The following is a 21,877-nucleotide window of genomic DNA, read 5'->3' as shown; positions in this document are numbered from 1 at the left end:
TCACTGTCAGCTGCAAGAAAAATAGGTGAATGTGGCAAGTGTTTCATCCTCCGGGCCCTTTAGACTTCAGTGACATTAGTATTTGAAGAGCTGTTTTGCAAAGAGAGTCCAGAGTGTACAGAGATGGCTGGGTTGTCTCAGTCATTCCGAACAGTTTTTGGAATGTTTTTTACATTCAGATCAGTCGCTGAAGAACTTTTATTGTGGAACGTACTTTGTGCAGTGACCTCTGGAGAAGACAGAAAACAATTACGGCAAGACAATAGTCTGTAAGGCAAGGCATCCTTATGGGAACTCATCTGGGAAATAAGATCATTGTCTGTTTTGCTGGTCTGACTAATTTTTTTTTAATAAGTCTTATCTGGTACCATAATTCCACCTGGCAGTTGTTAACCTGGCCCTTCACAAATTCGCATTACCCCACACCACCAAGACCTATTGCTGATCTACCCCAGGTATAAACAGTCTGGAATTAAGACAGTATTTTTATTGTGGGAATTAGGTAGTACCTTGGGGGTCACAGTTCCAGTTGTAAGCTTGCCCTAGCCTGAAGAAGACTATGGGAATGGTTGAGGAGACTAGCAGTATTGCTGTTGCTATGGAGAGAGGAGTTACTTTCCAAGGGCTGGTGGTTCTCAGTTAGTGCAGCTCCAGCACCTGACACCTCACCAGGCAGAGTGGCCTCAGTGCTCTCTGTGCGGACACAAGGGTGACTGGAGAGGAGACATTTGAAGACTTCTTGGTAGCACTCAGAAGTTGACTTCAAAACCTAAACCCGAGAGACGGAGACTTTTCAAGAGCTTTGTCTAAATAGTTCTGGAGCTGATGCAGAATTAGGTCCTGTTGAGATGGTGTTTTCCATACCCGGTTCAGCCGTGCCCTCCAGAACCAGAGAGAGATTGATGGAAATTTACACCACGTGCATTTTTTCTGTGATCAGTGGGAAATATGAATAGCAGGATCTCTTGTTTTATCTCAGTTGGGTGATGAGTGTTCAGCCTTGCCTTGAAGGTGCAGAATGGCAAAAGAGGGTCAGCGGACGATATTTGAACAGGGTTTAAAACTAGTACAGAGTAAACAAGCCATTAGTACTTTTAGAAATGTGTCCTACATGGCCAACCTGATGTTTCTTGCTGATTTCATGCAGTGTGTTTCAGAAAGTAAATATTTATACAGGCTCAATCTGTAAATGTTTATCGTATTTTCACCCTTTGCTCAATAAACATTACTTTTTGACTAAAGCACAGTCACCAAAGTGGACAGAAATCATCATAACAACTGGTCATTAAATTTACAGAACAGATAAAAGTGAAGCTGTTTCACTGAGGGAGTGAGATCAGTGATCAAACCTTACCACCACATGTGGCGAAACGTCATTTCAGTTTATTCTGCTTCTAACTTCAGACACAGGCTCTCCCTCATTCAGAGTTCCTTATAAGCCACTGCAGTTGGGAAAACCTGTTCAGTTCTGAATGAGTCACCAAAGCTTTGCTGCCCCTTCAGGGCACCTGTGCAGAGTAAAGCAGGCAGGTGCTACAAGAAGGGGATTTGCTGCTTGGCTGCCCACAGCCTCCTCAGGGCCAACACTTTGCCTTCCAGTTTTTCAGTGAGTATTTCACTATATCACTGGCACAGTCAGACTCCTCAGAGGTCAAAGGTGTTGCTCAGCTGGGTGCCAAGAGTTAAAATCTTCCACATAAGCTTGTCCAGCAGAATGATGCTGAAAACCTTCTCTGGAAGGTACATTTGATATTTCATTGAAGAGGGTGTGATTTTCAGAGGATTCAGAGGAAAATGTTATGTTTCTGATTTTTCTTTTATTAAATGAATACCTGTTACATATGTCCAAGGTATTAGTTACTATTTTTATAGAATGCTTTAAATCAATTCGCCCCATAGCATCATCTTTTGTAGACATTGGCTAACACATACCTGGTATTTTTTGCTTTTTTTCTTCTGTAATAAAAGCATGCACATCTTGCCTATACTGCACTTCTAAAGAATCTGCATCAGAGATATTTTTAGGTTTGCAATACTAAATGTGATTTGAGGAAATTGTTCCACGTTAGGCTGATTAATATAAAGTCATAACAAGGGGAGTTAAAAACCTTAAAATTAAATACCTCATTTTTCCCAAACCAAAGTATGTTCTCTATACTAATAAAGGTGTCTATTGCAGCTTGAAAAGAGTAATAAATGTGTGCTGCATCAACTCCCATATATTTTTTTTGTTTGAAATGCTTTTAACTTGCAGTGAGTGGTCAGTGGTTGTCAGCCCTGGATGTCTGTTGGAAACATTTTCACTAATGCAAACAGGGCAGAATTGCTGTCGGTGTTGTTGAGAGGGTGTTGGATCTCTGTGATCTCTCCTGCATCCTCAGAGGCTGCCAGGCCATTTTCAGTAAACTGCTGGCTGAAACTATTGTTTGGCATCCATGTCAACTCTGAAGTTATTTTTCTAGTGCCAGAGAAGCTGTAGCTATTATTGGTGGCATCTCAAAACTACACTTCAAAAATAGCATTGAATAAGCTTGTGAGAATCTTCTCTGAATGCCAGACTGTTAATCCTGCTTTATGTAAACCATTTTTACTTGTATTTTAAAAGCTTCTAGTTTGTAACAGAGTTGTATGCTTTTGTAAGGTTACTTGGGACTTAAATGGAATCAGTCTTACTGTAATGGAACCCAGCTTTTCAGAGTTATTTTTATGTATCTGTTCCAAGTTCTCTGTTTGTTCACTAAATTACTTCTGCAGTGGAGGCATTAAATTTTAGATGCAAAGTCCTGCAGTCCCCTGGAGCCAGGGAAACAGGAATTCTCTGAATAAGCACAAAAGGGGTATGCACACCCCTTTCTTGGGAATGCTCTGTTTAACAAGGTTGTTTGCAGTAAAGCTGAATTTCCCTTTCCCCAAAGGTGCTGTTGACCGTAGTCATAGAATCAAATAGGTTTTAACTCATAGGTGACTGTTACCATGTGTGGGCCATCAGAGTTGCTGTGACAAACTTTAGCATGTTTAAGCATCTTTTGACATATCTCATGGTAGCTCTGGGGTTTGTTTCAGGTGATGCTGAATTGAAATCCAGCTTTCTGCTCTTACTGAAGGCTCATGTTCATCAGCCTCACCACCCTTATTGCCAAACTCCTTAGACAGGTGTTCTCATATATTCTCAAACACTTTTCCCTTTCCTGCACTTATATATATCATGTATTAATAAAGGCCCTGTTTAATCCCTTTTTTCTTATTTCTTACTGTCCATATTTCCTCATTCTTTTCTGGACATTGCTCTTCCATGAAACAGCCTTTACCTCCCTGAGTACATTTTGTATTCAAGGGAAGTCTGGCAGAATTTTATCCCTTATCTGCATCAATGTTGATGATGATGATGCTGTCAGTCATACTGTATTTGACTTTGAGTCCAAACCTGAATTTGTCATTTATTTAGTCTTTCAGGCCTTTCCTCTGTGCTTTGATCTCAAATGCCATTGACAGATGTGAGGAATATCTCTAATTAAAATTTAGAAGACGGCCAAATACAGTAAAACAAAGAACTGGGTGCACAAACTGGTGACCTGGTCCGAGCACCCCGCCGTTTGAAAAACGCGCCCTTTTGTACCTTTTGGTTACATAAGCTGTTAAATATTCAGCAGGTGTAAGGTATTTTACCTTAAAAGGTAATTTTTTGAACTCAGGAGGGGGTGTTACCCTCCCTCCTGATTGATTGATGATGTACTCCTATGTACAGAGGGGTCTCTCTGCACACAAAGGGTATATTTTCTATTTTTATATATTTTTTCCCTACTCCGACCGCGATGTTTCCTTGGTGTCAGGCCCAGACGGGGCTTTTCACCTTACAGTCTCCACGAGGTGCCTAAAACTCTTGGAATTAAATGAAAGAGAAGAAATAAATCCCACCAACCCTTGCTTTTCACTAAATTCATTTTGCTTATAATAAAACCAGGTTATTTATTTCTCATACAGATTTACTGCTTTATTATTTTGTTTTATTTTGTTGTCAGAGCTTTTGCAAAGTAGGAGAAATAAGTCCCAGATTATCAGAAAGACAATGATAAATTGCAGCAAGTGCAGAGGAAACCCAAAATTTTCATGAGACTGAATAACGGATGGCCTATGAAGAAAGATTGAAAGACCATTTTTTTGATTACATTGATGATTGAAGGAGAATAGAAGACTTAGAGGTATTTGAATGGTGTTAACAGCAAAGAAGCAGTTGAGTTACTGTAATACAAAAAACTAAAACTAGAGATATTTGGATTAATTTAATGGAAGGGAAATTTAGGCTGTCTGATAAAACTTTTACATGATGCTAATTGTTGTTTTATGGATTAGTGGTAAGCACATGGTTTCTTGGAATATAAGGGCAGACAAAAAGAAAACTAACACAGAAAAATTGGAGCAGTTTCAAGGAAACCACCTGAAGGGTCTCTTCTGTCCCTGTCTCAGTAGTTCTGTAAAAGAGGTGAGCTTAGATATTCCAGAAACATTCAGAATGTAATCTCTGTGGTCTTCTTGAATGTCATGAAGTACCATGGTTAAATTGCATTTTTGTTAATACTTGCTTCTGTGTTTGGGTACAGTCATTATTCGGGAGAAATAACGATAGAGTAATAGATGAGAGAATTGTCTTAGTTCTTGCACATGGGTGTGGGAAGGAAAGAGAAAGAAAAATTTACTTCTGGGGAGAAACTGAAAGGATGGTAAAATGAAAATGTAGGTGTGTTCTGTGAAATAGTGATTCACTGAAACCTACATGTTCTGTAATCAGTGTTGTATTGATTACCACCAAATCCTGACCAGTAATTGAATTCTAGACTGCTGGGGTAGGAGAGAAAAAAATGTAGGAAGAGCAGGATGTGCATACAAAGGGGATATATCCTACTGCTTTCCTTGCATCCTCAGGTGAGGAAACTAAGCTGGTTTTTTCAGTGTTGTCAGTTGACTGATAGGAGAATTTCAGAAGACTAAAGGAGGAATATTTGTACAGATCAGTAAAATATGAAAAAGTATCAGCATAATTATTTATGGACAACTTTTTTCAAACCTTCTGAAATGGAAATGTCTTGGAGTGTCACTGAATTCAGCAAGGTTCGAGAGCATTAAGTGTCCCACAGAGCCAGGTTTGCCAGGTTTCCATTTGGTTTGTAGATCTGGTGCCATGTCATGTCATGGCTAGGCTTCGCGAACGAAGATTTGGGAAGGCTCTATCCACATTTGTTACAGGCACGCTGGTGGCTTATGGGGCCAATATGAGATAGACATGTCCAATTGCAAAAGGCACAGCAGAAAGACTCCTTAGATGGTGTATTCAGCAGGATATGATTCTTTCTACAATTCTTTCTGCGAGATCTGGTGCAGCACAAATGCAAACTCAGTGCTGCACAGGCCATTTCAGAATCAGTGTTAACTGATTTGTAAGTGGGGCACAAGCACCTCAGGTACCTGGCACAGCTGAGTGTGGAATTGGGAGTGTGACAGGAGGGGAATTGGTTCCTCAGGGTTGTTAACTGCAAAGTCCTTCTTGAGAATGAGCTGAAGGTAACAAACTAGGCTGACACTGAAGAGCATCTGGAATTCAAGAGCAAAGTGCCTGAACCACAGCATAAGTAATATTAGTGGTTTAAACAGGGTCTGCTGGTTTTCTCTTTCTCTGGGTTTTATTTTTTCCCTTTCTTTTCCCAAGACTCTCCCTGTCTGTGTCCCGCTCTGTCTTTCCAAACCTTCTCTTGCAAGAAGCACCGTGGGGGTGCAGATAACACAGATTCACAGGCACATATGAACAAGGTGTGGTGTTCCTAAAGTTACTCGACCTGCTCTTTTTATTTTTGCGCATTATTGCCTCCTTTTCTGCTTTTGTATGCACATCTCCCTCCAGCACCAGGAGCACTGGAGATCAGCTCTTGGCTGATTCCTAATGATGATTGTTGAGAAAACGGGTATGCTTAACTATGCTTAATTAACCTCATGAATGGGCCAAGATGGTGCAGTTATGTTACTGTCCATACATCTAATTCTATTTTGTCACGTTTTCAAAAAGCAAAAGAACCTGTAGGATTTAATGAAAATACAGGACATTGGAATTATTTAGTTATCGCTTCCCTTCTCAGTGCTCAACACAAGAGTTCTTCCTGATTGTCAGCACCCTGTCTCGCCTGCACTTGGAAATCCAAGCTCTTGTCCCAGTGCTGCATTCCCATGTGAGATCTCCGCTATTAAAAAATGCACTGTTGGAAGTCCCAGAGCTTCTCTCTCCAGTAAAACATTATTTAAAGATCCTTAATGAAGAAGCAGCCAAGTAAGTAGAGAAAGTAGATGAATCTTCTGTGCCTCATAAGCTTTCTGATTAAGTGTATTCAGTTATGCAAATTATGCATCTTGTTTTAGTACACGTTTGTTTTAAATTTTTTATTTTGTATTTATGTACAATAGCTTTTAGTTAAAACATAAGTTGTTGTCATCTATGGCTTATATTCTTTTTTTAAAGTTAAACTAGGTGAGCAAGCATTTTGCCTAGTGGGTGTTTGCCTCAGGCCAAATAACTTTTTGAAAGTTTTTCATCTATTTTGGACAATGAATTTACAGCGAAAATGTGTTTTGCATTAGAATAAATTGTTTTCACATCTTTTTTTGAAGGGAGACTTGGCCTTTAGCAGAGTGGGTGCTCTGCTGTCAGGAATAAGCCTTTTACTATTTTTGTGACAATTCATTAAAGCTGTTTGCCTTTTTTGTCTTAATTGTGTCCTTTGTTGGTCCAAAAAAAATAAAAGGTAGAGGAAGAAGATGGACTTAATATGCATTATACTGTTCCTTTGATGACAGATGTGGTATACAGTTCAATATATAATTACATTGGGGCATCCACCTTATTTATAAAACATTTTTTTTTCTTTTCCAAACTGGGATTTAAAATTAGATTTAAGAACTGAAGCCTAGAACTTAACTGCATTTGTTTCTGAATTAGAGACAGATCCAAGGTGTATAAATTAAAGCATTGAGAAGGGCAGAAGGATTTACTCTGCCCATTGCATAGGTGGGATTATGAGATTTCTGCTGATGTATGGTGTCCAGTTATAGTTGTGGCGGTTTATGACAAAACTGACTGTATCTAAATTACACCACATTTACTGTAGATTCGAAATACAGTGGGTTTTTTTCTGTCACTGTATTGATCATGGGTACAATAGTATACAAAAATGGTATAAGTAGAAAGATATCATCATTGATCTGCAGAATACATATTTGCATTGATTCAAGATGACTAAAATAACATATCTTTCAGCCTTTATTTATCTCAACTTTATGTGCCAGTATTGTTTTTACTCCAAAACATTTCTTTTATAAAAATCACGAATACTACTCACATCCATGCGTGAGCGCACACACTTGTGCAGACACTACATCACATGTTAATTTTGTTATGAGGTGTGGATAAAATCCTGTAGCTGTTTTCAAAAGTGTCCCTCTGCTCTAGGGCTTTTTTTATGGGGAGTTGGAGATTTTGGGTTTGTGTTTTTTCTGTTTTTAAACTGTCAACTTTAAAATTTTTTGTTGGCATCACATAGCACCGACAGTCTTCACAATCAGCTGCTGGCTACTGGTGATCTTTTTTTTCCCCTTGAATTCCCATGGAAACAGGTCTAATTAGCACAAAATCGTTTCTAAAAATTAGTATTGTATTTTAAAATGGCATCTTTACTATCACTTACATAATGCCAACGAAATGTAATGCAAAGCCAAAGCACAGCTTTGTGTTACCTGCCTGGTCACTGGCTCCAGTTGTAGTTTTATTCTCAGTCAGAGGGGTAGCAGAGTAAGTAGAATATTAGATTTTTTTATTACTTCTATGTTCTAATACTTTCGGTTGGCTAATTACTTGCTCTCCACATATTAGTTTTCAGGGTAATTATGTAATTAATTGGTAGAGGTTTTGTTTGCTCTAAAATACAAAATTGTATTCCAATTAACTTAGTGTTGATTGCACTGCTTTTTATTCTTTGCCTGATACTTAATAGGGTAAGTTAAATTTTTGTTATTTTTGTTGACAACCATGTTTTTAGTAGCTAGTTCAGGTCCCAGATTTTAACCATTTGAATGGCATTCCCTGTTTCAGATGTCAATCCTGAGCTGAGTTAGTGCAGCCAAAATAATTTTGTCATTTTTTTTGACGTTGAAACTAGAAAAGAGCATTGTTTTGCATGTAGTTAAAAGTGCTCAGGTTAATCTTTTCTGGAGAAAACAAGGAAGAGTTTTCTCAGAGCTGCTCTGAGAAAGCCCTGATGGCATTCTGCTTTGATGAGGACCCTGGGGGGGGGTTTTCTTTGCAATTCTCATTAAAATATGCCCAAATTTGGCCAGATTCTAAATATGTTAAAAATCTGTGTGCATGTTATGCAGAAATTATCTAAAGCTTCACATTTAATCATAATAAAGATGTTGTCAGCACTTGGGGTGCTCTGTATAAAAAAAGTGCCTTTCTATTCATGTCATGAGTATGGCAGCTTTTGGTAAATATGCTGTGTCATGACCAAGCACCTGAAAATCTGTATTTAGAAGGAAGTAAAGCTAATGTTAAAACAAATGAGAATAACAAATTAAAATAAGCACACAGCCAGCAGAATCAGGGAATGTATCTCTGTTTTTACCATTATTTTATCTTATGCTTTTTCTGGATAGGACTGGAGATAAAACCCAATTGTTCAAGGACCTTACAGACTTTCCTGTCATCAGAAAGAAAAAGGAGGACATCCAGGGTGTGCTTTCTAAAATCCAATTGCATCTGCCAGACATTCGTAAACAGATTAAGAATCCTTCTGCTGAGTATGTTACAGTTTCAGGTCAAGAGGTAATATTGTATTTATTAAAATATGACTGCACCCATTCTTGTCTAGAAAACATCTTAAAAGTGAGACCTACTGGAACTTAGTATGATGCTTGATGAGGTCATTTGACTATAATCTTTTGTCCAACTTTGAAGAACAGCTTTCTTATAGTACGACTCTTACTTGTTAAGACAATTACTTTAGTGATTTAAATAAGAGAAACTACACACATTTGCGCAGTTCAATTTGTTTCAGTGATGCTTCATTTTTCTATGTGTGTAAAAGCACTCACATACTTCCAGGGTTAATTTTGTGACTAGTAAGTGCTGAAATACTCTCAGAGGACCAGAAAGCACAGCATGGAGTTAACTTGGAGAATGGTGGAAGAATTTGTAAGTACTGAGTAAGACTGTAGTTTGAAAAATGGGAGATAAGAGGAACCGTATTAAAGAATGATAAATGTTGTTTGAATTCTAGAAACAGTGCTTTAGACTGGAGCTTTTGTTTGTAGGTGCTGTGCAAGTGTGGGCAGGACATGCTCCAGTGAGCTGAGAAGTTCAGTGGTGAAAAAAGAGATGTCAGATCCTGCAAAATTTGTGGGGGAACTGAGGGGAGCAGTGAGGTAGCACAGCTCAGCACTGTCCTTTGGGAACTGAGAGTAGGAGGGCTGAGAAAACTCCATAGAAAATTGGGAAAAGAAAGGAGTTGGGAAATGGAGAGAAATGGAGAGTAGGGGAGAGGAATGGGTGAGGACAGGGAGGGAAGGAACTGGAATTGGCCCATGGAGGACTTCAGAAAGTGAGAAGTACCCAAGCGACACAGGAGGGAGCAGAGAGGCACTGCTGAAATGATGGAGAATGTGGGAAGGGATGAATTAGAAACAGCAGCCTTTGACAAACACCTGTTGATGGTGGAGCCGAGAACAGCAAACACGTGGCCCAAGAGTTGCGCAGGTTGTCAGCAGAGATACTGAAATTCAGCGGGAAAGTGGAAAAGTGTGTTTGAGTATTGTCTGAGGGAGGAAAGAGCCAGGATTTGAAAAGTTTCTCTCAGGGAGGCTACATTAAGAGTATATGATGACAGCTGTGTGAAGGAAAGGAAAAGAGAGGAACTGATAAAAGAGAGGAGAAAGCACCTGAGGAAGTACCGAAATGTGGAGTTGATAGGAGGGTTAAAAACCACCAGTCAGTGCAGACATATAAGAGAGCAGGGCATAGCTCAGAAACCATTGCAGATGGAGATGTGTGTTGGTGTATTGGTAAAAGGAGCTCTTATTTCATGATATATGGTGAGGGTGTCTCAGAGACACCAAAAGGGTCAACAGGGGAAGGGTCAGAGAAGATGGTCAGTGAGGAAAGGAAAGACACCAAAGGAGTAGGAGTAAGGGAAAGGAAATTGTTAGAGAGGAGAAGAACGTAGAAGTAGAACAGGAGTCTGTGTCATTTGAGCTCTTTCTTCCTCAGATGTGTGTGGTATATTCTGCTTACATGCTGATAGATGTAGAATTCAAATGCTTCTTCACAGGAGAAGAGCAATAAGAAGTATTTCAAGACAAATATCTTGAAAGTGTTTTAGGTGAATGAAGAACTCATCCACCATGCCCTTGCTGGGTTTTTTTGTGCCCATGTCAGGACTGTTATTTTTGTTTGTACTTGAGCGTGATTGCTGGCTATTCCAGTGGACTGTGGAAGGTTTTATCTAAATCATATTAATTATAATGGAAAAGCTTTGTCAGACCAGAGTCTCATGGATTTCTGTAAATGTGGGCATAGTCTGTGTTAATCTAATCTCTGCAGGTAATTTGTTTTCCAGCTGAATTTTGTGATCAGGAATGCTTCAATTCTCTGACATCCAGGGCCTCAGGCTGGTGTTACAAAGATAACTGACGTGAATCATACAAAACATTGCAATAAACACATCACCTATATTTCACTGCACTGAGTATCCTGCCATTACTGCTGGTTTTCCCTGTGCCTCCCTCTCTGCCCCTGAGTTGATTCAAACCTCAAGCAAGGTTCTCTAGATACAGGAGGGTTATGTATGTCATAACCCTTGCTTTTCTGGGGGAGAAAGAACATTAACTTCTGGTCTGCTCAGTCTCTTCAGGCTGAATATTGTTTTCCTCTGATTCATGTGGATTTCTTGATTTATAATGATTATGATTCTCTAGCCTTCCTGACTTCCCATGATGTGTAATATTACATTTCTGTTATTTTAGTTTCTGATAGAAGTCAAGAATTCCCATAAATCATCTGTACCATCTGACTGGGTTATGATTAGTAGGTACGTAAAATATCTTTGAAGTTGTTCTATTATCATATAGAAGTAAAACCATGGTATTTTGGTATTACAATTAATTACATACACATTCTCATTGCTTCATTTGTTTATGGGTTTTTTTTTTTAGCTGAACCCAACCGACCACAATTGTAAATTTATTGATTAAAAGCAAACAAGCAGAAAAAATGGAGTGCTTAAAGCATTTGTTTTTACACAGTAGATCCTTAGAGCACTGTATTATTTACCTAACCTTTTAAAGTACATGTACTGGTGTTAAAACCATGGTCTTGATTCAGTTGTGCCTGTAGCTTGCATGTGCCAGTGCTTCATAAAATTTTGATTGTTCTTATTTTATTCTAGCAGGTGAAACAGAGATGGACTGAATTATGTAGTTGGCTTTTATTTCCCCTCAGTAATTTATGATTCAGAGGGGTTGAATACCTTAAAGTTATAATGTCCATGTAAATGCTGAATTTTCTACAAGATCCAGTTTGTAATATGTGAGCACAGATATCACAGGTGAACTCTGAAGTGATGTTCTATTAACTTATGCAAGAGTTAAGTATTGAAAGTGCAGAGATTAGACCAAATTAATATGGTGAACGAATTGCAGTTAATCTGGATTCTGTAAGACAGTGCCTGGCTACCCCACAGTGAATCCTTAATGAAAATACATAAACAAATACCAAGTGCCCCAAGTGGAAACTAGCAAGGCACGCTGTATTTACAAAGTTCATTTCAGGCTTGTCATGAAGTTTTCCTTTTTAAAGTAATTTTCTTTGTGTAGTTCATTGTATATGCAACTAGCTACAGAAAAGCCATCCATTTAGGCAGTGTTTTGTGAACAGAGTTTTGTGGAATATGTAAACTTTGATGATATATCCCACATTGTGCAAAACATTTCAGAAGCCTTGTGAGTGGACAGTGGCGTAGTAACTGACCACTTTATTCACAATAAATACCAGTGGAATCAATAGGGTTTGGTACCACAACAAAAGAACGTGTTTTTTTTCTTAATCATGTATTTTCAAGGCTCTCAGTGAGTAAGAAAACTATTCCAATTTTGCATGTAGATGGTGTAGCTGATTGCTTGGTGACCTTGATTTCCTGTTTGGCTTCTCTCTCCCTTCAAGCACAAAAGCTGTGAGCCGCTTCCACACTCCTTTTATCATAGAAAATTACAGGCATCTGAATCAGCTCCAGGAGAAGCTCATCCTTGACTGCAGCGCTGAGTGGCTGAACTTCTTAGAGTGAGTTTACAAAATACATCCTGTCCTCATCATTGTATTTGGTTTGGAGTTTACTGTAAGAGGAGAAAAAGAAAGATGTTTATCTAAAAAGAAGTTCGTAGTTGTCCAGAACAACCTTATAAGTAGTCAATTAAAATGTTGCTTAAAGCAGTTGAAGGCAGGACCTTGAAGTCTGAGTCCTGAGACTAGCAGTGATATCTCTGTATTTTCACATTCTAATGAAAATACACTGTTAATTATGTAAGGTGTCTCTCAAAGTTTGAAAACTAATATCACATAAGATATTAGTTTTATTAAGAGCAAAATAATAATATAATATTAATACTGTTATTCTAATATATTAATAAATTAATATTAATTCTTTTAAAAATAGTTGAGAATCTAAAAGTACAGCTGAGTGAAACTGAAACGAGTAGTTTTATTGTTGAAGTAGTACTACTATTTATTAATATTATATAGTAGTGTTATTATTAATTATATTTTTTACACTGTCCTGAGTTTGGCTATGATTATTTGCTAGAAAGTAGTGGGAGTTTTATTGTCCCTCACATCTGGCACATCTGTTTGTCTGAGGTCAGAGTTTTTAGTGGAATAATTTGACTTTTTGACCAAAGGATCTTTAAAATGGGAGTTTAAAAATTACTTCTGGGACTTCTGAATGCATTTGCAAAAGCTTAGCAAGTCCCCTCTGAAATTGTCTCACTGGATTTGCCCCATAGTGGGAACCCAGCAATTCTCTAAATTTGATAGAAACTAGAAAAACATTCCAATTCGCACTTCTCCGGGTGTGTTTCCTGTGCAGTGCTAAGAAAATGGTTCTCTTCATGTTCCCTTGACTGTTTTCAATAATGTTGTATAACAGCAGACAACAAGGAAAGACCTGGGTGTAGGAAAGTGCTCTTCTTTCCCACTCCTCCATTCATTTATGTCTTTGTTTATTAAACTTTGCTCCCCTGCTGGTTTTGTATTCTATATTGTACCTTTGAGACTAGGAGAGGGGAGAAAACAAATTCTTGAGGATGAACAGAATGAACTTTACTGAAAACTTTGCTCCCCTGGAAACGTCATTATTGTGCTGGGGAAGCAATACATAAAATGAAAATTAATTCTTGAATTTTCTGCTGTAGATACCATACTTTATTGAAATTGTAGACAACTCCTGTGTCGGACACTCTTTAGTTTGGTTCTTTTCTGATTGTAACTTATGGTTGAAGTTGAACCAGTAATTGGGATTCAGCTGCCACTGTGACAAATTGTGGCATTTTTACAGACCTCATTGAGGCAACTGCTGACTCTTAATATGCTACCTAATGAATTTCATTTTTGTCTGATTTTTTGTGCTTAAAAATAATTCACTCTTAGAATGTCATAAAGTCCATCTTGATTAAGATTGTGTCCTCCTGTTGCAGCCTAAATCGCTGCTGGGAGATTTGAATTCAGAACGATTTAGCAACCACAGGAGCTCTGTGAAGAACTTGCATGGAGTGTATTTTGACAATGCTTCTGTATCTGTGCAGAATTATTTTTTTCCCCTTTTCTTTTGTTACTTTTCCCTGTTTTGGTACAGCCATTTCAGTGAACATTATCACTCTGTGTCTAAAGCCATTGGTCACCTAGCAACTGTCGACTGCCTGTTCTCTCTTGCCCTGGTGGCTAAACAAGGAGACTATTGCAGGTAATCAATTTTTAATTTTTATTTGGGATTTTTAAGGGAATTATAAGAGGGTATTTAAAATAAATCAGATTTTAATATCTGTACTATGATAAAATGCATTATTAAAATTGTTTACAATAGTTTCAACTTAATCTGATTTTGCCAAACAGCACTTCTGGGCAAAACACAAATCTGTAAACATTACAGTTCAAATTTTACATGTTATGTCAAATTAACAAATCAACAAACAAATTATGTTTTTTGTTTGACCTGAGTCTAGTGGATATCTCACTATATATAAATAAATGTTGGACTTTGCATGGACTTCTTTTTCTCTTTTTTTTTTTTTCTCAGCAAGGTCTGAGTTCATAATATCTTTCTACTACCTCAATTTCTCAGGTATTTGAGGTTTGTTTCAGTGTTGTATTTCAGATAAATAATAGATAAATATTAGTTCCAGCTTGTAGAGCAGAGGGGATGCTTCACCTGGGATCAGGTGTGATGAGCTGTGCACCTGCCCCTGCCCAAGACCCACACATAGGCAAATGAAATCAGCTTACATGTACTTCTGCTGTTATACATCTTTAAAAATAATATTGATCACCTCTGGACTCTTGGGATCGCATGTGCCTCTGTTAAAATCTCTTTGAAAGTAATTGCTCACTTATTTCTGTATACTCAGATGAGAAAACAAACTGAAGTCTGATTAATTCACTGTGCCAGGGTTTAAATAATTCACTGAATTTTAGAATGGCTTAGAGCTTATAAACTGGCTGGAAAGAGACTTCTCAGTGAAACTTCAGCTGCAGGGAAGGTGTCACTAATTAATTTTGGAGGGCTGCTGAAGGAAAGATTAGGACAGTAATACTAAGCATTTTTGAGGAATGTTTTTTGACTCAGTGAGGATTGTTTCCTATAGCTCAACCTCAGGTAGGTAAGTGAGCCAGGTCAGGAGCACAAGTGCTCTGCATAGTTGTGGGGGAGAGCTGAGCACCTCTCACAGTTCAGAGGCATCTGAGGATCCCTGGGTAGGGACACTCTTCCTTTACACAGATTATTTACAGCATCAGGGCTCTCAGGCAGCAATGTTAGAGACATAAAGGTGATGGTGTGTGTAGTCCAGAGACCATAATCTGATGTTTGGGTGTCCACTCTCCAGGCTGTGAATGGTTTAAGGGATGCTGTTGAAAAGGTAGTATAAAGCTCAAGATTGTCTATATATTGGTTTCATCTCAGCTACACAACTGCTGGGAAAAAACCTGCCATTATCAGTTTGCATCTCTTTCCCCAGTGCTTTGTGTTTCTAATGTGCCATTTATTTCATCTCCATTTTCCTTCTAAATTGCATACTCCCACTCCCCACATCTTCCCTTTAAAGACCACCCAGAGTATCAGTTCATTTCCAGTCTTAAAATTCTGTGGCTTTATTCCAGTATCCTCTTTTTCCCAGAGCTGCTGCCTCTCTCCCTATAAGTTACTGCTCTTATTTCAGAGTGTTTGTACTTCTGGGGTAGGAAAATGTTGCTGAGACATGGAACCGCATTTACCTCTCCACTGAGTGCTGCAATTCAGTTTACAATGGAAAAGAAAAAGTAGGTTGCAGAGAACAAAAAGAATTAATAGAATTCAGTGGAACATGCTTCTTTTTTGGTTTTTGTTCTGTGAAGAAGATTCAGTATTTGGAGATGGAGCTTTTCAGACATGGAGATATGTAGTGAAGAATTCGATGTTACATTAGTAGACTTGTAGACAAATTTGCAGTTAAGGTGGAATTTCTTTATCCAATTTGCTAATATATTCTTTTGTAACCGATTGAAAGTAAGGAAGTCTTTAGAAATGCTTAATGCTATAATTAATTTTTATAATTTGAGAGTTTTTTTCACAAAAATCTATATCATAGGTGACCCTCCTGCAGGCTTTAGTTGCAGTAAATTATTAGTTACAATAAATTAGAATGAATATATTTTCTTTTTTGCAGACCAGTTGTGCAAGATAATTGTCAAGAAATAATTATAAAAAATGGGAGGCACCCTGTGATTGACGTACTCCTGGGAGAACAGGATCAGTATGTTCCAAATACCACTAACCTTTCAGTAAGTACCAAGATACTTCAAAATCATTCAAGGGAAGGAGTCTGGGATCAGCTTCTTGGCCAGGAAATTAAAATAAGCAATTTAATCATACAACTGTCTGCTTGGTTGCATTTCAGATGTGACCACATCTTTTTTGTCCCTTTTCTGATATCTGGCAGCCAGACGCTCTTTTTACAACCTTGTTCAACCTTAATGGCATAAATAAAAGAAAGGTTATCTCAATATTAGGAAAATGTATGTTTTAAATGGTTATTTTTGAAAAACAAATAATTATGGGGGTTTTAATGGTGTAATCAGAAGGAGTCTTAATTTTGTCAAATCTTTTCTCAAAATTGTGGAGTGTTTTAATATGCAAAATAGATGTGACAGGCTCAGTTTTGCACCTTGATTCTAAGATTGCTCCTGTATTTTTTTAGGTATTTCTCTAAGTGTTTTCCTTTCTTTCTGAAAGTGTTAATGTGATGCAGACTTCTTTTTCCTGATAAACTCTGTCCTTTAAATTACCTGTCCATTTGAGGTTTTTCATTAAATATTTACCTGTCTATATATTTTTTTAAATATTGTCTGTTCTTAATGAATATTAAAGATATCCTTGCAACTTAACGCTGAGCTCTCTCTGCCTTTTTATATAGTAAATATGGAAAAGGTATGAAACAGCTGTCAGTGTGGAACATTTCTGTGATAAACAGCATTCGAATTTGTATGTATTTCTTGGGAAATATTTTTAAATGCTGTTCTATACTGAACAATGATACAGATATTTTGCAATACTGCAGGGAATGTTTTCAAAATTATTTGTCAACTCTAAACAAGCAACAGATGGCACTTAAAAAAAATTCAGCATTTCATTCAGTAATCATCATCCACTTTTCCCTGTTTAGCCCCATTCTTATGTTGGCTTTCTAAATACTGAATATTACAAAATTAAGTGATCATAGCAGAATCACTTTTGCCTCTACTGTTGAGTTTTCTCTTTCTTGAGAGAAGAGGTGGGTGGGTACTAGTGTGGTAAAATGTCTCTAGTTTTCAACTGATGTGTTTGAATCAGCAGGAAAATACATCTCCTGTCATGTTTTCAGATGAAATATTGTCAAATATCTAACTTGAGGAAAAGCTTTCTTGCAGTACCCTGAAATAAACATATTATTTTTCCATTCCCCTTCTCCTCCACAAATGTTCATGGATTGTTTTAGAACTTTTGACTTCGGCCATGGATTCCAATAAGATGTTGGCTTATGGCTGTGTGCAGTTTTAAGGGCAGATATTGTTGCGTTCCAGATTAAGCTATGAACTGCCCAGTGCAGTTACATTTTTATTTAAGACTTCTTAAAAGCCTTTTGGTTCATTATAACCTCTAATTAGCATCCGGAGAAAGAGTCACACACTCTTATCTGAGAGAAATTCTTTTTAATTTAGTGAGAAAAATAAGATATTTTGGCAAAAGGTTTTTACAGGAGTAAAATACAACCAAAAAAAAGCATTTCACTAAAACATTCAGCACAAAGACCCATTACACAGGAAACACCCACTAAAAACTATCCATATACCAGCTTTAGTAAAACACAGTTCATTGGTTTTAAGTCACTCACAAGAGAAGGAAAAGAGCAACAGGAGAAAACAGATTAAAAGGGTAAAGAACGAGAAAAGAGAGAAGAGGAGAGAGAAAGGAGAGGACAACAGTTACCGGCAAGATTTGATGATGCACATGGTACCAGCTGGAGGGGGAGAAGAGAGAGACAGGGAGACCACATGGAGACCCATGTATTTCTAGAGTTCAGTTTTCCCTCCCAGGCAGGTTATCCCACCAGCGCTTTCCAGCCCCAGCTGAGTTGTGCTGTAGCCAGTCACAGGCTGCAGGGGTGTGGTGTGGGCGAGCTGCCAGGCAGCTCTGCCTTGACTGACAGCCCGACTGACAAGGCTGCAGGGCCTTCAGCTCTGCCACGTGCTCTGCGCGGGCTTCAGGCCTTGCCTTCAGCTCTGCCCGATGTGCAGCCCTTACCATGGACCTGCAGGTCCAGGGCCAGCCCCTCCCCACATGCACACACACACTCTCACAGTGAGTTGGTTCCGACCCGTATCAATAATTCACTGAGATTCAGATCCAAGATCTCACAGATGTGCTCTCTACTCTGATGTAACAGCAGATGTTCTTTCTGAAAACCACAAGATTTGCAAACCAGCCACCAGTGTCACAGCATGGTTGGAGGGAGCCTGGGCAGATTGTGGATTTTAACAGATGAACTCGTAAACTCATTCTGGTTTTAAATTGTGTTGGTTTGAGCCCGGACAAAGTTTTAGTAGCAGCACTAGAACTATAGCCTGGAGACTAGAATGCATTTTGTTCTCATACAGTCATGTGCACTTTATTACATTCATCCTTTATTCCCAATTGTGGCATTTTCTGAGTTTTGACTGTATTACAACTTCCGTATGGATGAGGTTTGCTTTGCAAAAGCTGAGCAGCTTTTTACATATAATAAATTCTGATTGCCTGTATCTTCTCTGTCTTCTGTACTATGACATAAGTGACAGTCCTATCTGAATTTTATGTGTGTCTCTATAAACAGAATGAAAGCCCCATCAAAAGTCAGATCTGTAAAGATCTTGAGACTTTCTCCATGGAGAGTTTTTTGGTGGTTGTTTTCACAGTGCCTGATCAGTTCCAAGTTTCCCAAGCAGTGTGACTAACACAGCTTGTCCTGCCCTCCATGCCTCTCCCTTGGGGCAGTGGAGTGTGCTGACTTTTGTGTAGTTCATCAGTTGCTGCATTTCTTTGGATGCACCCAGGGGAAAGGAAAAGAGTGCCTGTGTGATGTCCTTGCATAACTTAGTTTCCTAGTCTGGATTTGGGCTGTGAGAAAGCTTTATAGATTCATTGATGAGTTTAAATTTTGTATGAGCAATTGTCTGGCACTAGAGTAGGCAGTCATACAGCTGAGATGAGTTCTTGCATCTGATTTAACTTTCTATGTGGTTTCAGTGGTCAGATACACTTACTGACTGGAGATTGGCTACAGTCTGCTCACAGTATTTGTGTTGCAGTCAAGTGTTGCCAAACTCAGCAATGTCTTCATTTCTTGTTGTAGCCAGTCTGAGTGTACTTATGTCATACCAAGGCAGGCAATTATGAGTGTAAAATCCAGGTCAGGTCTTTGTCTGTCAGATCTCCCCATTTGGCAATGAGGACTCCAGCTGGAGAGGAGTCCAGATCACAGCCAAATTAGGACAGCTCTGGCTGTGCTGAGAGCTCATGAGTTTCTGCTTTTCTCCAAAGAAGATTACACAGAATCCCAGAATGGTTTGGGTTGGAAGGGACCTCAAAGCTCATCCAGTTCCACCCCTGCCATGGGCAGGGACACCTTCCACTATCCCAGGTTGCTCCAAGCCCCATCCTACCTGGCCTTGGACACTTTCAGGGATGAGGCAGCCACAGCTTCTCTGGGCAACCTGTGTGGGGCCTCACAATCCTCACAAGGAATAAATTCCTTTCCGATATCGTATCCAACACTGTCCTCTCTCAGTTTGAAGTCATTCCCCCTTGTCCTGTCACTGCAGACCCTTCTAAATAGTCTCTCTCCATCTTTTCTGTCAGCTCCCTTCAGGTCCTGCAAGGCCACAATTAGGTCACCCTGGAGCCTTTTCTTCTCCAGTCTGAACAATCCAAATTCTCTCAGCCTTTCCTCACAGCAGAGCTGCTTCATCCCTCTGATCATCTTGGTGCCTCCTCTGGACTCGCTCCAGCAGCTCCATGGCCCTCCTGTGCTGGGGACCAAGTTCTTGGATACTTTCTTAGCTCCTTGATGGAGAAGAGGAAGGTTCCCCCTCACTGTGTCCATTTTGCTCAAGAGCACTCAAAGTTGATTTTGATGCATCTGGGACTTCATAATATCTGGAAAAGTGAATGTGATGAACAGGAAGTTTAGACCTGCAGACTTCTCCTATATCCTTCTAAGCAGATGCACACACCAGACTTTCTTATGGAAGCACCACATGCAGGAAAAAATATTTGACTTCTCTTTTGTGTTTCCAGGGAGATGGTGAAAGGGTCATGATAATAACTGGGCCTAACATGGGAGGAAAGAGCTCCTACATAAAGCAAGTGGCCTTGATCACAGTCATGGCACAGGTCGGTTCTTATGTTCCTGCGGAGGAAGCGACAATTGGAATTGTGGATGGTATTTTTACCAGGTAATCTTTCAAAATTTGCTGTATGTATATAGAAATGTTACTGTGGCAGGGGTGGGTGTGTGTGTCTGTATATCAAAGTGTAATTTCATTTTCCGTTTAGAACTCCAGAATTTATACCTGAAGTTTCCCTTTTCATTTTAAAGGCATGTATTCACTGTTAAGTTTTAACTCTGATTTTCTGGAAAGCTAATGGTATTTGTATTGTAATCTTTGAATCTTCGAAGGATAACAATTTTAATGTGTATATCTTGATTAAGATCCAGATCTAAATCATCTGCCTGAATGGACATTTCAGCCAAGTGTATTCTGCTGGGTGGCAGCCAAATGGTGTTTCCCCTAAAATGAATGTTGTCACCTCTGAAAGTCCTGTCACAGTTTCTGCTGTCCAGTTCAGTTGTATACATTCACAGTATTTGAGATTGAGAATAATGGCAGTTTATTTCACTCAGTCTCATTTTTGAGGCAGTGCTGAGTAATTTGTAAAGATTATCAGTACAGTCAAAAGTCTGTATTTTATAATCTAATATTACTAATGTTTATCCCTCTGATTTTCCCACTTTTTCTTTAATAATTTTTTTAATGAGCAAAAATTCTGTGTTACTGATGGTATTTGAGATGGATTTTTATCTGTGGTTATAAGTTTCACAGCAGTCTTGTAATCTGTGCTAGAATTTCGTGAAATTCTAGTTCTGTGATGGCAGTAAGCATTCCAGATTTTAACTTTTAATGAGAACCTGAAGTAGTTCTCACCTGGGATTGCTTCATCATATAAAATGAAGTGTTCTTACTCTTCATTGTGTAATGACAAAAATGAATGAAATTGCACCTTGATGCATTCAGGGCTAAACAAATTAGAAAACATTTGTATCGTCTTTCCAAAATTCATTGGAGATGAGAATTCAAAATGGTTCACTTCTTTCCCTGCCCTGTGTTGAAAGAAATTAACTGGTTGGTTGGATGAGCATTTTCTCAAGGGGACACAGAGACACACAGGACCTGATTTGCTTTACAGAACAAACATTAAAATGTCACTAACAATTTGAAGATGATTTTTTTCTTCCTCTGTGTTTTGTAGCTGAACTTCACTTGGGTTCACGCTGACTGAATTTCTAATCATGCAAGTCTGCTACTCTAAACCTGAGTATCTGCTTTCCTCTACTCTTCTTAGACTGTCATACTAACAGGATGATTTCTGCACAAAACATTAGGAAGTGTGACAGAGTCATTGGGAGAGATATTTTGTTTTGTGCCTGCTTGAAAGAGAACAAATTGGGGTTGTATCTGAGTTCCACCTGTTCCCTAGTGTATTTCCCTGATTCCACACCAAGTATTTTTTGCAACTTTTCTGTTAAAGTAGTGTGGTCGAAGGTAAAAGTTATGCTTTCAGATTTCAAGCCAAGCAGACCTAGAGTGTATTACTGTGTGAGGTTTCAGACCATTTAATTTGTAACCCACTCACACTCCAAAACAACAGATTGATTTTTTTTTTCTCCCTGTCTATTAGTTTTGGAAGCTCAGTTGGATATGCCACTCTTCATTTAATGTGAAATGTGTCAAACACCAGATGAATATATG

General features: G+C 38.6%; 1 protein-coding gene across 6 annotated transcripts in view; it reads left to right on the top strand.

Annotated features, from left to right (window-relative positions):
* MSH3 (mutS homolog 3) overlaps window positions 1-21,877 on the top strand; it is a 93,308-nt gene that overhangs the window by 52,961 nt on the left and 18,470 nt on the right. For all 6 annotated transcript variants that reach the window (XR_001920691.2, XM_018072893.2, XM_018072892.2 and 3 more), the window contains exons 14-20: window positions 6,126-6,313; window positions 8,692-8,860; window positions 11,056-11,120; window positions 12,251-12,367; window positions 13,935-14,042; window positions 16,000-16,114; window positions 20,145-20,302. Coding sequence is in view for 5 of the 6 variants with exons in the window: in XM_018072893.2 (XP_017928382.1) it covers window positions 6,126-6,313; window positions 8,692-8,860; window positions 11,056-11,120; window positions 12,251-12,367; window positions 13,935-14,042; window positions 16,000-16,114; window positions 20,145-20,302 (920 nt within the window). In the remaining variant the exon portion in view is untranslated. The remainder of the gene's footprint in view (window positions 1-6,125; window positions 6,314-8,691; window positions 8,861-11,055; window positions 11,121-12,250; window positions 12,368-13,934; window positions 14,043-15,999; window positions 16,115-20,144; window positions 20,303-21,877) is intronic.

The sequence above is a fragment of the Manacus vitellinus genome, unplaced genomic scaffold, assembly GCF_001715985.3.
Source record: "Manacus vitellinus isolate BGI_N305 unplaced genomic scaffold, ASM171598v3 scaffold_23_pilon, whole genome shotgun sequence".
In the NCBI taxonomy this organism is placed as follows: Eukaryota; Metazoa; Chordata; class Aves; order Passeriformes; family Pipridae; genus Manacus; species Manacus vitellinus.
This window is presented reverse-complemented; position numbering and strand designations above follow the sequence as displayed.